Source organism: Hyperolius riggenbachi, chromosome 3 (genome assembly GCF_040937935.1).
Source record: "Hyperolius riggenbachi isolate aHypRig1 chromosome 3, aHypRig1.pri, whole genome shotgun sequence".
NCBI lineage: Eukaryota > Metazoa > Chordata > Amphibia > Anura > Hyperoliidae > Hyperolius > Hyperolius riggenbachi.
Window position 1 is genome coordinate 248,295,852 of NC_090648.1, and position 17,640 is coordinate 248,313,491.

General features: G+C 43.2%; 1 protein-coding gene across 2 annotated transcripts in view; it reads left to right on the plus strand.

The window, feature by feature from the left end:
- Window positions 1–16,371, plus strand: part of LOC137563539 (translation initiation factor eIF2 assembly protein-like) — a 101,253-nt gene extending 84,882 nt beyond the window's left edge. For both annotated transcript variants that reach the window (XM_068276127.1, XM_068276128.1), the window contains 3 exons: window positions 1,646–1,762; window positions 4,295–4,432; window positions 15,795–16,371. In XM_068276127.1, coding sequence (XP_068132228.1) covers window positions 1,646–1,762; window positions 4,295–4,432; window positions 15,795–15,830 — 291 coding nt within the window. In that variant the 3' untranslated portion in view covers window positions 15,831–16,371. The remainder of the gene's footprint in view (window positions 1–1,645; window positions 1,763–4,294; window positions 4,433–15,794) is intronic.
- The last annotated feature ends 1,269 nt before the right edge of the window (window positions 16,372–17,640 follow it).

A 17,640-nucleotide genomic window follows, 5' to 3' on the forward strand; every position in this document is an offset into this window, starting at 1 on the left:
TGTTATATGAAAGCTTATGTTGTATATAGCATTAGTATTCCAATGTACTGTAATTGTCCAATGTAGAGAGCAGATTTTCTGCATGTGATAATGAGGTTTATAATACCATGTACTATGATTTGTAGAGCAGTGCTATAAAGTCACATGGGTGACTGCCATTTTGGTTTGAATACATCCTTTTACACTTGTGGGCTTTAACAGGTCTGTCTAATCAAAACTGTTCTTGTGCTAGATGGACACTATTGAGCTGATTTCTTATTCAGTAACTGCACAGCAAAATACACCTGGCATTACCTATCCCTGGCATGACAACTTAAAAGGAACTCGAGACTAGAGACATATGGAGGCTGCCATATTTAATTCCTTTTAAACAATACCAGTTGCCCGGTTGTCCTGCTGATCTTTCTTGTATCAGTAGTGTCTGAATCACACATCTGAAACAAACATGCAGCTAATCTTGTCTGATTTTTTTTTTTTAATTTATTTTTATTTATTTTTTTTACAGAAAAACCTAATCTGCATACTTTATGGGGTCTATGGCTGAGGGCCCACTCACACTAGTGCGCTTTTTTGCAGCATATCAGCACTTTGCTGATCACCAGTGATCAGCAAAGCACTGTGACACAGGTATCCCTATGGGATCATTTTTTATTGCAGCGATTTGTGAAAACCGCATACACGCTGCATTCAGCACTTTTAGAGCATTCGCAATGCGATTCTTATTCGCCGCATGAGAATCACAAAGTGCAATTGCAGCAACATTGCAATCACCAGGGGATTGTGATCACGTTTTGCGATTTTTCTTTTATAAATAGACCCTGAAAGTATTAGAGACAGTGTATCAGCAGGTCTCTCACCCTCCCTTTAATATGTCTTTAGCAGAAACAATTCCCCCTCTACTTCTGCATATTCTCTGTATAGGATCAATTATTGTAGTTATGCATTTACCCAGCACTGAATAATTCATTCTGTTAACTCTCCCTCAATGGAGCATGTAATCTATTGTAAAATGAATGAAGAATCAATCCATCAAGCAGTATAACCAGATAACTTACCATACATCTCAGTTGTTTCAACAAGACAAATGAGAATCTACCTAATAAGCCAGTCCTCTGGTATCCTCTCAAAATTGAAGACTGCCAGGTGGGCCTTTAAAGGATACCTGAAGTTAGCGTGCGAAGTGTAATTATGTGGGTCTGTCTTTTTTAGTCTACTCTCCCTCGTTCCTGTTCCCCATTAGTCGTGTTTACCTGCTGTCCCATAGCTTGGCCATGGCTATGAATGAATGCATTTGTTCTGAGCATGCACGAGTTCCCAAATCACACATGCTTAGGATAAGGATCCGCTCATAGGAAGGGAATTAGACATGCGTGAGGGACACCTACTCTGCTGCATGTTTGTTCGTGGCTGAGAATCAACAGGACAGCCAGGCAACTGGTATTGCTCATAAGGAAATAAATATGGCAAAGCCCATATCACTCTCCCCTCCGATTAATTTGAAATACTAAATATAATAAATATTTAAAACTTTTATATAGAAAAGCATCTTGAGTTAACAAATGCAACACCTGTGCTGGCAATAATACTGTATTAATTATATATTGCTAGATTTTACTTTCTTTATTGAAACAATCAATGTTTTCAGGGCAAGATTTGGCTTATTGACTTTAACCCATTTGGAGAAGTAACCGACTCTCTGCTTTTCACCTGGGATGAATTAACAAGTGGGACAAATCCAGGAGCTGAAGAAGCTGTAGATCAGGTACATTTTGGGTATTAAATGAAAAATACTTAGGGCCCGTTTCCACTATCGTGAATTTGCATGCATTTGCCGCATGCGAATTCACATAGCCAATACAAGTGGACGGGACTGTTTCCACTTGTCAGGATTCCTTTGTGTTTTTCTGTGCAGAAAAAATCTGCATGGCAGAGCCATCAGAATTCGCATACCGCATATCGCTATGCGATTTGCATACAATGTATTTAATAGGGAATTCGCATGCGGTATTGGTATGCAAATTTTCATGCAAATTCACATACAATTTTGCATGGAATCAATGGAAAAGCACACAGGCACTGCCATGGTTAAATTCGCATACATCGTCATCCATGCGAAATCGTATGCGAATTTGCATGAAAATTTGCATATAACCGCATGCGAAATTCGCATCCACATGCAAATTTTTACCGCGGCCATTCCCACCGCACAAGTGGAAACGGGCCCTTAAGCAACTTCCAAACTAAGCCTTACGGGGCATTGAAGCATGCTGAAGGATTTATTTGTCTAAGGGCTCGTTCACACTATGAGAACTTTTCTGAGCGCTTGTCATTTTAAAAGCTCTTGCTAATGTCAGCCTATGTGAGTGTTCACACTGCAGCGATGTGAATTTGTAAAAATCCCCCATAGGATTGCGTTAGCAATAGCTTTTAAAATCTCTAGCATTTAAAAAGCTCTTGTAGTGTGAAGGCCCCTTACTAGTCCAGCTGGTGTGGTTCCTGCCATCCAAATACTGACTGGTCCTCCTCATGGCTCCCTGCAGCAGTCCCAGTCACTGGTCCTGCTACATGCTGGGTTAGGTACAGAGCTGCAGCAGGAGAGGACACAGTCAGAGGCAAAAACCTAGGAAATGCCCTGGCCAAACAGGTAAGAAGGCCGAACATATAAGATAACTAGTTAGGGAGGGTATATGAAGGGGACCAGTGGAAAGCAATACAATGGGCCATTAAAAGGCACTAATATAAGGATAGGAAGCAAGGTCCACTTTTGGGCCTATTGTGTGCTACTGCCTACCAAGGAGCAAAAAGTATCTGTGCCCGAATTAAAAAATGAGTGACCCACTGCAATATATCATGTTAGCACTTACTCAAATAATATCAAGAAAACAGTGTTCACCTGTGGAAGATGTTACCTGTTCACCTGTTCAGCTTGGTATTGTTCTACAGGTGCTAAAAGCACAAAGTCATGTCACAAAATGAGGGACAGGCTTTGTACAGCAGTGGTAATATGTGGCAGCATGATCACGATGCTTTTTTAAAGGACCACTATTGCAAAAAATATATACATTTTAAAATACATGTAGACACATACAAATACAAATAAGAAGTACAATAAAAAGTAAAATAAGCTATAAATTACTTTTCTCCTATGTTGCTGTCACTTACAGTAATTAGTAGAAATCTGGCAGTACCGACAGGTTTTGGGCTAGTCCATCTCTTCATGGGGGATTCTAAGCATGTACTTTATTCTTTATAAAGACACTCCCTGAAAAGGATTTATACAAAGATGCTGGCCAGTGTCCCGGCTGGCTTCACACTTTTTTGGCAGTTGGACAGAGCAACCGCCATTCTCTAAGTGCTTTTGAAGATAAAGAAAACCCTGAGGAACCCCCATGAGAAGATGGGCTACTCCAAAACCTGTCGGTTCTGTCAGATTTCTACTACCTACTATAAGTCACAGCAACGTAGGAGAAAAGTAAATTATGGTTCATTTTACTCTGAAGGAAATGCACTTCTTATTTGAATGTGTTTGCATGCATTTTAAATTTTACGATTTTGATGATAGTGGTCCTTTAAAATGTAGGTTTTAGTAAAAGCTACTGGACCGCGCTTAGCGTTAGGCTAGTATACTGCAAGATAGATGCTATTGCAAATGCTCGTTTGAATTTCAGTTTCCAGGCTTGCCAGCAAAACTTTAATGTTGCAATCAATATTCAGGCCTTTCATCACAGTCAGTAATAGAGGGATTGGCCTTTAAAACAGAATCTGTGAAGTTAATGGGCAGTTGTTAAAATTGTTGACCAGAACTGAGAACTTAATTTCTTGTTAATGGTAGCTTTTCTGGTGCCATATCTATTTATGCCTGCGTCAGCCTTGGCTTTTTATCCGAGTACAGCTCAGCTGCTTTTTTTTTATGGTCTTGAAAACATCAAATAAAACCCAGCACAATTTATTCATAGCCAGCAAAGAAAGCTGTATAGATTTGGTTCACTTGCACTTGTAATTAGCCATGTAAACTGTGATTGGACACAGAAATATGTGTACTTTGTATGTGGCCTGAGCAGAGTACACTATTATGCTATAAAAACACAAAGCACTTTAATTGGCACCATCAAAGCACTTCATAGCGTATTTCTGGAGACACCAACCACAGATCAATGCATTAGCTGCAAGCCGGCTGCATTTCCTTCTGCTATTAAGAATAATATCTGAGGCCAGCAAGTTACATGGTTTTTATAACAAGGGACAGGGCAGCAAAACTGTAGAAAATTTGGATAAATAAAGGCATTTTTTTCAGGATTCTCCTACATTCCGCTGCACAACCAGTGAAGTCACAGTCCAGCCTAGCCCTTACTTGAGTTACCGCTTGCCAAAGGATTTTGTTGATCTTTCCACTGGAGAGGATGCACACAAACTCATTGATTTTCTGAAGCTGGTGAGTAATAATTTATTTGGATTGCCAGTCATTCTGTAATGCGATGGTACTGTGCCCTCATGTTTCTTTAATGCTGTAACTGCAGTGGATTGTCATTGATTTTCTTCCACAGTGCTATGTCTTCATCTTTTCATTTTTCGGCTTTATTATGGACCTGAAAATAAAGAGCTGTGATGGATAGCCTTGCCTAGCTAGAGCTGCTGCTGTGATATGGAGCCATTTACATAATGGCCAACTGGAGTATAGGAGAGTCACATGAACAACAAGTTGTGTGCACTGTTTATTTGAAGCTGCACTCTTAATTCCCTCCTCTCCTGCTTCCTTTTAAATATAAGTTTCATGCATTGCTAATTCCAAGCTCCAAAACAGCAGTAGAAAAATCGAATGACCATTGTCCCGCTCCTTCCTCTGGCTCTACGCTTGGCATTGGGAGAAAGACCCTGCACCCAGGTCCTGAACCTTTCATGGGAGGGATGGGCCTAACCTGTTTTGTAACTGTCATTGAAAGTCTAAGAAGAAAGGTGACACAGATCTTTATTTTGACACTTTTTAAAAATGTATAATTTAAACACACTACCAGTTAGTAAATTATTGGGGGAGGGGGTGCATGTGTAATAATTATGTAGAATTTCAAGGAGTGGCTTTAAAAAAATAGATTCTGGTACACTGAATAGCGAATATAAACATGTACATGTATACAAAGAAAGTAGTTTCATTGGCCAAATATGCTTGCCATTCCTCCTCTCATCCCTTTTGATGCCTTGGGTGTGAGAGTCCATGTGAAGTAGGAACAACAAGAGACATCAGATGTATATATGCTATGGGGTAAAATGCACTACAGTGTTCTCCCCAGAATTTTTTTCCAGCCGGGTGGCATGAAAAAGTAGCCGGGTGGGGCGCGGTGAAAATGCAGGGAATCTGCTTACAGCATAGGAGGAGGTGAAGAGGTGAGCCGATGACAGCCGGGTGGTCACCAAATCTAGCCGGGTGGAGCACCCGGCTGAAAGAGCCTGGGGAGAACACTGCACTATATACACTCACCTAAAGGATTATTAGGAACACCTGTTCAATTTCTCATTAATGCAGTTATCTAATCAACCAATCACATGGCAGTTGCTTCAATGCATTTAGGGGTGTGGTCCTGGTCAAGACAATCTCCTGAACTCCAAACTGAATGTAAGAATGGGAAAGAAAGGTGATAAAAGCAATTTTGAGCGTGGCATGGTTGTTGGTGCCAGAGGGGCTGGTCTGAGTATTTCACGATCTGCTCAGTTACTGGGATTTTCACGTACAACCATTTCTAGGGTTTAGCAAGGAAATGAACAGCGCTACTTAAAAACAGATGAGTGCCTACCTGCAAAAGAGTGCAAGCCCCACTTATGGGATAGAATACACACTGAGCATACACATGACCTGTCTACCACTGGAGGATGTTGGTTTCCTGTAACAGCTTGCATGCAACTTGTTAAGTACTCGTCCCTCCCACTGCGAAGAAGTCAATCCTCCATGGGAGGGGACCTAACCCTAACTAAATCCTACCTATGCATATGCATAGCCTGGGCGCGCTACCAAGTAAAAATTGAAAATTGCGCAAAAAGTGAGATCAGCGCATCACCAGGCCGCCTCCGAATGGCCTCCGATCAGAGATGTGCTGAGCCCCCCCGAAGACTACAATGGAGGATCGACTTCTTCGCAGTGGGAGGGACGAGTACTTAATAGGTTGCATGCAAGCTGTTACGGAAACCAACATCCTCCAGTGGTAGACAGGTCATGTGTATGCTAGGTGTGTATTTTATCCCACAAGTGGGGCTTGCACTCTTTTGCAGGTAGGCACTTGTCTGTTTTTAAGTAGCGCTGTTAATTTCCTTGCCATGTACTAATTTAATTCAATTTTGGTCAGCTGCTCCCACTTTGCTTTTGGTGTATATGCAGAGCTTCTGTTTGGGTTCAAGGTGCGTTTGCAGTTTCTGGGGAAACTCAGCGCACCTCTGATTCGAGGCCATTCGGAGGCGGCCTGGTGATGCGCAGATCCACCTTTTGCGCATTTCTAGGGTTTACAAAGAATGGTGTGAAAAGGGAAAAACATTGAGTATGCGGCAGTCCTGTGGGCGAAAATGCCTTGTTGATGCTAGATGTCAGAGGAGAATGGGCTGACTGATTCAAGCTGATAGAAGCTTATGAGAAGCATTATGAGCTCACTCGCATGTACTACAGAAATTTTGCACTATATAAATACGTCAGTTGTTAAGAGTCATTAGATTATGGTAGGGAATAGATTGAGAGCACTTCTGAGGACAGTCCATAACAGGGAGATAGACGCATGCGGCGCGCGCAGCATACACAAAATAAGTAGCGGTGCTATTGACAGAGATTTGCCTTACAATTAACAAAATAAATAATAATTCAGTAGCCAAATAGGCCCTGTATACATACATTAAGTAGCAAGCCATCATATAGCAGTCTCATGCTATCAGATAATTCATCAAGTCATCGCATGCCATCAGATAATTCATCAAGTAGTCGCATGGCATCAGATAATTAATCAAGTAGTCACATGCTGCCCAATAAAAATAAAATTGTAACAGTCAACCAGATAAAATAATTAAGTAGCCAGGTGCCTCACAATAAACAAATTACATACAGATGCCTCAAGATAAAACAATTTAGTAGCCACGTCCACCCTGGATACATAAATTAAACAGCCATGTTCACCAAATAAAAGAATTAGATAGCTATGTGCCTATAGATATCAATATTAGGTAGAAAAATGTGCCCGTAGATATTAGGTAGCCATAGCGGACCCCCAATTGCTGGCTGGGTGCTGGGTAGGGCAGTGTGCAGGATGGGTGCAGGGACAGGGTATAGGTTAGGGCAGTGTGTAGGATGGGTGCAGGGACAGGGTGCAAATTAGGACAGTGTGCAGGATGGGTGTAGGGAAAGGGTGCAGGTTAGGACAGTGTGCAGGATGGGTGTAGGGACAGAGTGTGCAGTGTGCAGGATGGGTTCAGGGACAGGGTGCTGCTTAGGGCAGTGTGCAGGATGGCTGCAGGGACAGGGTGCTGGTTAGGGCAGTGTGCTGTGCTGGGGCAGGGTGCAGTACAGACCTCAGATCTCGCGGCGACTGGTCCCCGTAGCCTGTCCCCGATCCTCTTTTCAGAGTGACAGACCTCAGATCACAGCGACAGCGTCACAGGCCGCACACGCTATCCGCGCTCAATGTAATCCAAATGCGGAAGTGACATCAGAGGTGAATGCCTGTCACTTTGCTTTCGCCGCAATCTGAGGTCTGTTATAGGAAGGCATTCGGGCAGGGCAGGCTGCATGGAAGGGGGTCCCCCAGGTGGGGGGGGAGACTGCCCCCCTCCCCGCAGCTCCTCCTTCCTGCACCCTGCCGGTCTGTGACCCCTCGCCCCTCCTACAGTGCTCAGGGCCCTGTAAGAAAGGGGCCTACCGGGTAAAATCCCGAGCTCCCGCCGGCTCACACAACCTTGAGGCCGATGGGCTACAACAGCAGAAGACCCCACCGGGTACCACTCATCTCCACTACAAATAGGAAAAAGAGGCTTCAATTTGCACGAGCTCACCAAAATTGGACAGTTGAAGACTGGAAAAATGTTTCCTGGTCTGATGAGTCTCGATAGAGTTAGAATTTGGCGTAAACAGAATGAGAACATGGATCCATTATGCCTTGTTACCATTATGCAGGCTGGTGGTGTAATCGTGTGGGGGATGTTTTCTGGGCCAATTGGGCATCGTTTAAATGCCACGGGCTACCTGAGCATTGTTTCTGACCCTGTCCGTCCCTTCGTGACCACCATGTACCCATCCTCTGATGGCTACTTCCAGCAGGATAATGCACCATGTCACAAAGCTCGAATCATTTCAAATTGGTTTCTTGAACATGACAATGAGTTCACTACTAAAATGGCCCCCACAGTCACCAGATCTCAACCCAATAGAGCCTCTTTGGGATGTGAACTGGAGCTTCGTGCCCTGGATGTGCATCCCACAAATCTCCATCAACTGCAAGATGCTATCCTATCAATATGGGCCAACATTTCTAAAGAATGCTTTCAGCACCTTGTTGAATCAATGCCACGTAGAATTAAGGCAGTTCTGAAGGTGAAAGGGGGTCAAACACTGTATTAGTATGGTGTTCCTACTAATCCTTTAGGTGAGTGTATATTTCTTCCCTATGCCGCTGTCAAACACTGTATTAGCCACTTAAGATTCCTTAATGTGAGTCTCGCATCCGAATTGGCCTTCCTGAAGATTTCAGGACATGAGTCACGTCGCATGCGCTCCTGCACCCTGTCGTTAGCCCACGCATGTACCGTTAATGAATGATTGCTGCTATTTGCTTCAGCAGCAATCATTCCCTTTTAAAGGTTAAAAAAGTTTAAAAAGGCGGTGTCAGACTAAAAAATAAAAGTATTTTGGTGTTCTGTTTTGTTTTTTTAAATTAAGTGTTAACTCCTTCCTTAGCCTATGAACCATAAATTGTGTTAACCCCTTCCTAGCCTATGAACCATATGTGTTACCTGTACCGTGCATTAAAGGACACCTGAAGTGAGAGGAATATGGAGGGTGCCATATTTTTTTTTCTTTTAAGCCATTCCAGTTGCCTGTCTATCCTACTGACCCTCTGCCTCGAATACTTTTAGCCATAGACCCTGAACAAGCAGATGAGGTATTTCTGACAAAAATCTGACTGGATTAGCTGCATGATTGTTTCTGGTGTGATTCAGACTCTACCACAGCCAAATAGATCAGCAGGGCTGGCAGGCAGCTGGTATTGTTTAAAAGGAAATAAATATGGCAACCTTGATATACCTCTCACGTCTGGTTCCCTTTAAAATGTGTGCACACCTCTAATGACTGCCTCCTGTAGGGATGCAATCGTTAGGCTGTCAGGACCCCTAGTGCTGTACCGATGTGTCTCTCTGCTCTTGCCTAGCGATGCATCTGTACATTATCATTATCAGGACTACCTAAAAAAACAAAAAAAAAAGTTTCACTAATCTAGGGCTTCTGCCAGGCTCCTGCAGCCAATCTGTGCCCTCGCTGATTCTGAATGATCCTCCGTTCACCTGCCGCAGCTCACTTTCATTTTGCGCAATGGAAGCTGACGTCCGCTGCGCCCTGGCCAGGCGTATCCTCTTACGTGTTCCCGTAGCCAGGAGCGTCCTGCGCAAGTGAAATATGAGAAAATCTCTAGGCGACGGGAGTGTGAACGAGGACGCGCGTGGCCAGGGCCACACAGGCACATTGGACACCCACTGTGCGAAGTGAAAGTAAGCCGCAGCGGGGAAACAGAGGATCATTTTGAAATGGTATGGGTACAGGTCGGCTGCAGGAGGCTGCCAGAAGCCCCAGGTAAGTGAAACACTTTTTTTTTTCAGGTACTCTTCAGTTCCGTTTTAAGAATAAAGGAAAGGATATACGGTACTAGTCCAAATCCTGTTAAGAGGTTTACATAATACGTCTTACTGTTAAAGCAGCATAGAAAAAAATAATTTTTTTAGCATTTTACACCAGGACAAATGAACACCCTATTTGTTAGTGTACGCATATTTTATTATTTTTGTTGATATTGGTAATCAGTCTGGCAACAGTGTTTATTTCTGCAAAAATTATGACACTTCTCTGGTGATCAGGGTGATCTCCACAGTTACAAGTAGGCCTATTTCAGTCAGTGACCAGACAACTAGACAGATCAGGTGATCTGATTTAGGACTGTCATCACTGGCTGTTTGCCTGTGGCAGGTGTGTGACTCAAATGCATCCGAAGCCACAAGAGCATGACAGGCAGGCATTTAGCATTTTTAAAAGGAAATAAAGATGGCAGTTCCATATTCTCCTCACTCCAGGTTCCCTTTAATAAGCAGAGATGAATGACTGGAAAACAGATGATTATATAGCAGATAGTTTTATTAAGGCAGGTAAAATAAGCCTGCGATCAAAGCAGAGAGGTGACACAGCTGACAGGAAATGTAAAAACATTTGCATTTGCAAGATTTATAACTTACTCATAAGTTGCCGTGCAATAAAGGCAAGTTTCATTGTGTGACTCATTTCCATATTTGTGCCTCAGGCCTGGCTCCATAGCAGAGAAGTCCTTGCTGATGGTACAGCTGTGGTATTTGACAAGTTTATGGAAGCGCTCATAAAAACATATGGTGTTGATGTGAATGGTATATGGATGGCAAAGCCTGTAGTATATAAAGCTGGAATGTCTCTGTCCAGTTGTTTGTGACTTATTTATACTGTCGCTGTAGAATACCACTTGGCAGCCTTCACAGTCCCTCTTCCTAGATTTCAGACTGTTCTTTGAAATGTACATGGTAATATACTGCAAGTCATTTGCTGTAACATTAACCCTTAGGCTGCCAGCTATTTTTTTTTTAAAAGCTACATGCAAGTGCCAGCTATGTTTAAATTGTGTTTATTAAATGCCTTGCCCAGATCTACATGTACCAACGTCCACATTAGTCTGTAGAAATGTCATTGAGGTGCAAATAAAATTAAGATGATTAAGAATTAGGCTAATTATTATGATTCAGAATTATGCTAATTGTAAACCAAAAACGTGAATTGACGAATCTAATCTTGCCTGCAAAGCATTTGATTGGCCCATTTTTAAAGTTGCGTAGAATTGGACCTGAAATGTTGCACAGGACAGAAGGAAAACATAGAGAAATGCACCCTGTATGTATTTAGAGAGTTTAGCCTGTCTAATTCCCCCTCATTTGTGTCTAATCGCAAGTTGTAATTGAATCTCTCCCCTGTGTTACATGACTGCCACGGCAGATAGCCGTTTTGAAAGCACAGGCTGTTAGTTATATCTGAAGAAGTAAATACACTGCAGATTTGTTTCAGCTGTAACAAAGAAGTGTTTTTGTTTAAAAGTCAATATGCTGTTGTGAGGGTGTGTGTTATCCTAAAGGTGCGTACACAAGGTATGTACACGCACTACCAATGGCAACGACAGGTCCGCCGGACCCTCCCGCTGGACGGTCTTTTAGCCAACAGTAGTGCGTGTGTACACACTGTCGGCGGACTGATAAGGCTGGTTCTGAATGATCCGCTCGACTGTGGCTGCTTCTGAACGATCCGACTACTGTTGGCTAAAAGACCGTCCAGCGGGAGGGTCTAGCGGACCCGTCGTTGCCGTTGGTAGTGCGTGTGTACGCACCTTAAGGGATTCAACAGACTTCCTAGGGAGACAGGAAAAAACACACCAGGAGCCCCTTATGGTGTAGTATGTCAAGTGCTAAACACACATAGTCTTAAAGAGCAAAAGAATACTCACAAGTGTGGGTTGCACAACTAGCAACCACAGTATGAAGGCAGGTGAGGAAATCCCACCCTCACTCGGGTTCTTTGGTCATCAAATATGTGGGTTGCGCGCCAGAAAAAAAGCAATAGTTCAGAAATTGAACACTAGACTAACCCCCCAAAGCAGCTGGGGGGGCTGTGACATAACAACTGGGAGGGAGAAGGCGCCCCAAAAATTAGGTGGTGGTGGATGAACGGTATATCTACATTATGTGACTAAAAATAGCAAAAAATATAAATAATAAAAAATGGCTTACCTCAAAGGAAGGGGCAAAGCCAATTTCAAACAAAAGGTTTATTATTCGTCAGACACTATCAATAACGCATTTTGCGGAACACAGTCCGCTTCCTCAGATCAAATACAAAGCAGTGTCTTAATACTGTAGACAGTAAGTTCGGAGCGCCTAAAAAAGGGCGAAACACGTTATCATTGATAGTGTCTGATGAATATTAAAACTTTTTGTTTGAAATTGGCTTTGCCCCTTCCTTTGAGATAAGCCATTTTTTATTATTTATATTTTTTCTATTTTTAGTCACATAATATAGATATACTGTTCATCCACCACCACCTACTTTTTGGGGTGCCTTCTCCCTCCCAGTTAATATGCTGTTGTGTATCTTTTAGAGCAGAGAGGGATGTTCTGAGTTCAGGTTTACTTTATGCCAAACGTTTGCCCTAAATGCTTTTAGATGTCCGTGGCAGAGGAATGTTGGGAAACAAATAAGTGCCTACTAGGGTTGCAACGGTATGTAATTCCTCTAGTATGATGACCGTCAAAAGAAATAACACGGTATATGGTGTTATAAAATTATTTTGCCCCGGGGCCCTTCCCCCTTACATTAAATAATGTGCCCCCCACCCCAGTAGTAGGTGGCTGCAGCATAGGTAGCCAGGGATAGGTGTAGCCAGTAGCAGGTGGCTGCAGCATAGGTAGCCAGGGCTAGGTATAGCCAGTAGCAGATGGCTGTAGCATAGGTAGCCAGGGATAGGTGTAGCCAGTAGTGGGTGGTCGCAGCATAGGTAGCCAGGGATAGGTGTAGCCAGTAGTAGGTGACCGCAGCATAGGTAGACAGAGATAGGTGTAGCCAGTGGTAGGTGGCTGCAGCACAGGTAGACAGAGATAGGTGTAGCCAGTGGTAGGTGGCGCAGCATAGGTAGACAGAGATAGGTGTAGCCAGTAGTAGGTGGCCGCAGCATAAGTATCTAGTGATAGGTGTAGCCAGTATTAGGTGGCCGCAGCATAGGTAGACAGAGATAGGTGTAGCCAGTGGTAGGTGGCGCAGCTTAGGTAGACAGAGATAGGTGTAGCCAATAGTAGGTGGCCGCAGCATAGGTAGCCAGTGATAGGTGTAGCCAGTATTAGGTGGCCGCAGCATAGGTAGACAGAGATAGGTGTAGCCAGTGGTAGGTGGCTGCAGCATAGGTAGACAGAGATAGGTGTAGCCAGTAGTAGGTGGCCGCAGCATAGGTAGCCAGGGATAGGTGTAGCCAGTAGTAGGTGGCCGCAGCATAGGTAGACAGAGATAGATGTAGCCAGTAGTAGGTGACCGCAGCATAGGTAGCCAGGGATAGGTGTAGCTAGTATTAGGTGGCCGCAGCATAGAGAGCCAGGGATAGGTGTAGCCAGAATTAGGTGGCCGCAGCATAGAGAGACGGGGGGGGGGGGGGGGGGATGCAGCGGTGGGGATAAATACTCACTTGAATATATCTAAATACTATTACAAAAGGTTATGAGGCCACCAACATTATACCAATATGAAAATTTATTAAAGATACTTCTCAAAATACAAAACACAATCCCCTAAAATATAACCCTCCACATGATACCCTCTTCCCCATAGTTAAAAACAGAAACCATGGCGGAGTAAAGGTTATGCATAACTGATGTTACTTCTGCAGATAAATTGATTAGTCTCTGGCCAGAGAATTACATAACCAATCATCCATTCGTCCGCGCATATATTCCACATCCACACTGCCACAACAGATAGAAAAAGCGGGGGGCCCCCTTTAAAAATTCCTCTCTTCCCTTAACTTGATAGGTATTGGGATAGGGAGATCCATGTGTAATCAACAAGTTCCAGGTTATAAATAACTTTCCAGATAGCTTGTAGCGTTACAGCTTTAAAGAAAACAGTACATGGATAGGTCTCACCCGCAAAGTAATGCTCTTTAGAACACAGGCAATTTTCTGCGCTCACTGGGATTCCGTAACTGGATTCATCCGTGCGTGTGCAATATTCGTGCATCCACTAAGTTCAGCAATCTCTTATGCAGACCGGGTCCTGTATGACTTGAATCACCGGCCACTGCCAGGCAACAGCGCTGTCGGGAGTCGCACGCTGAATATGCCGGTTCTCCGTGCAGAGCAATGGCGGCAGCAGGAAGTGTGTACGCAATGGTCGTCACCAGTCACCAGTCAGCTGACCAGACTCCGCCCACCGGAGTCTGGTCAGCTGACTGGTGACTGGTGACGACCATTGCGTACACACTTCCTGCTGCCGCCATTGCTCTGCACGGAGAACCGGCATATTCAGCGTGCGACTCCCGACAGCGTTGTTGCCTGGCAGTGGCCGGTGATTCAAGTCATACAGGACCCGGTCTGCATAAGAGATTGCTGAACTTAGTGGATGCACGAATATTGCACACGCACGGATGAATCCAGTTACGGAATCCCAGTGAGCGCAGAAAATTGCCTGTGTTCTAAAGAGCATTACTTTGCGGGTGAGACCTATCCATGTACTGTTTTCTTTAAAGCTGTAACGCTACAAGCTATCCGGAAAGTTATTTATAACCTGGAACTTGTTGATTACACATGGATCTCCCTATCCCAATACCTATCAAGTTAAGGGAAGAGAGGAATTTTTAAAGGGGGCCCCCCGCTTTTTCTATCTGTTGTGGCAGTGTGGATGTGGAATATATGCGCGGACGAATGGATGATTGGTTATGTAATTCTCTGGCCAGAGACTAATCAATTTATCTGCAGAAGTAACATCAGTTATGCATAACCTTTACTCCGCCATGGTTTCTGTTTTTAACTATGGGGAAGAGGGTATCATGTGGAGGGTTATATTTTAGGGGATTGTGTTTTGTATTTTGAGAAGTATCTTTAATAAATTTTCATATTGGTATAATGTTGGTGGCCTCATAACCTTTTGTAATAGTATTTAGATATATTCAAGTGTTCTAGGTTGTCCCCGCCCGGTATTTTTCAGGGATATTAACCAGTATACAAAGCACCCTTGCGCTTTATTTAACTAAATAAATACTCACTTGCCAGCAGCCAGGTCCTTCCTGCACGCTGTACTGGCTTCATTCTACTTCCTGTTCTTGCATCATCTCCTAGTAATAGCGCCCAGGGGGCGCTGTTTCAGGGAAATGTGATGCAAGAACAGGAAGAAGAATGAAGCCAGTACAGCATGCAGGATGGATCTGGCTGCCGGCAAGTGAGTATTTATCCCCACCGCTGCATCCCGTCTCCCTCCCCCCAGGCTCTCAATGCTGCGGCCACCTATTTCTGGCTACACCTATCCCTGGCTGCCGCTGCTACGTCGCATCCCCGCCGCTACGTTGCCCCGCCCCCGAAAACAGGGGCAACGAGATTGTGCATGGTATGATTACCATGCACAATCAAACCGCGGTATACCGCAGCAACCCTAGCGCCTACAGATGTCCATGGCAAACAGAAGTAGCTTTGCACCAAAACGTCTTTAGACATATGTGGCGTTTGGATGTGGAAAGACATGTCAGCACTATATAAATACGTAATATTGATGATAATTCCACTTTTGGCAAAAATAATGCATGCATGTATCAGTGCTATACATCATTTTGGATTTGAATGCAGTTATGAGCAATCTTTCCATTTAACTCTGTGGCAGCTATGATTTGCTAATAACGGTAAAAAACTAACCAGGAGTACAGTTTACAATGTAGAATTAAAAATATATATACTGTATATTGTAAGTTTTACATTATGTATGCTTATTTATGATTTTATTGGAATGTCTTCTAATCTCACAGAAACGAAATCAAGAAGAAGAGGATGAGGATGATTAGGTTATTCTTATCCGCTGTCATTGTGGACAGCTATGCTCATGAGTCGCAGAGTTGTTAAACAGAAACCACAACATGGATGGACTGAGGTTTCAACTAGCTGCAGAAGGCAATGTTTACTGCAAGAAATCCCATGAACTGTTACGCTACTAAAAAAAAGTCTTCATTCTTTCTGCAGGTTCCTGCTGCTTTCTAAGGTTTTTCTAATCGGACTAAAGGTAGAGGAAGATGCCAGCATTTTTACGCAGTCTAGTGTTAAATTGCATATTCACATCACCATGCTTCATTTTTGACAACCTCAGAAATTCCATATGCGAAGGTGCTGTGAATGCCCCGTGATGGCATTCATTCCTTTGGTTTATAATAAACAAACCAATAGCCTGTACATCAGAATTGTTGTTAAATGATTGCACACTTAATATATACTGTATTTTCCATGTATAATGTTTTATTTTTAAAAGAAGAGACTTGTATGTAACTTCACAGCAGTCCATGGATCACAGCAGTCTTTCACTTGTAAATAAACAAAGACTGGAGACAATAAGCTCTTGCCTGGACCTCCCAGTATTTTCATGCTTCTCACAGAAGAAACATTTCTTGCTGTAGTATCTTATCAGGCTTCATAAAGTTAAGGTGCCCATGCATATATTTAGCAATGATGGGCAGATTTTACCTATCTCTCTGTGATTGAACCTGATCGGAGAGAGATCTGTTGGCTGCCCATACATCGCAGGATGATTCCCAATTGATTCTAGCATAAAATCTTTTGGGAATTGGCCTTATGACAAAGGCTCCTACGCTGCCTCCCTAATGTAAATGTGTCCACCATGCATGAAAATAGCACGTTGGAGGTATGTGTGACACAGCACAAGAGGCATGTAGGGGCGTACATCTCATTAAGTTGGGAGACATCCTTGGGGACAGAGAGAAAAATGCTCTAAAGGCTCAGACACACTATAAGCACTTTTCTGAGCGGTTTTCGATTGATCTTTGCTTTCTGAGCGCTTTTTAAAAATCGCTCCAATTCACTTGTAAAAATCACTGCGATTGACTAAAATCGCGTACTCATAAAAATGTACATGATCCGTGATTTTTACACGATTTTACAGCGATTTTAATGCAAGTGAATGGGAGCAATTTTTAAAAAGTGCTCAGAAAGTGCTGATCAATCGAAAACACTCAGAGAAGCGCTTATAGTGTGTCTGAGCCCTTACAATGTCAGTAAGGATGTCATGTCACTGACGAACCAGAATCCATCATCTTCTTATAATCCTTAGACTCTGTAAATTCAAACCATGGAGCCCAAGTATGGCTAAATTGCTCATTTCTCTTATGGATGGTCTGTGTGGTGTCTTCCATCTGCTCTATATGCTTGACCTTCCGTAGCTTCTTGTAAGGGGTCTGGGGGGATTTCCAGTGCCATGCAATCAACAGTCTGGCTGCATGAATTTAATGCTTACAGTGGTTTGCAAAAGTATTCATATCCAAGATTACGGGTGTAGAGCCCTCCTCAGATCCCACCTATTATCTTCTACACAATACACCCAGAAGACTGGGAAAAAATAAACGATCCCTATTTACAGTGGTTTGCAAAACTATTCCGCCCCCGTGAAGTTTTCCACATTTTGTCATATTACTGCCACAAACCTGAATCAATTTTATTGGAATTTCACGTGAAAGACCAATACTAAGTGGTGTACACGTGAGAAGTGGAACAAAAATCATACATGATTCCAAACATTAAAAAAAAAAAAAAAAACTGCAAAGTGGGGTGTGCATAATTATTCAGCCCCCTGAGTCAATTTGTAGAACC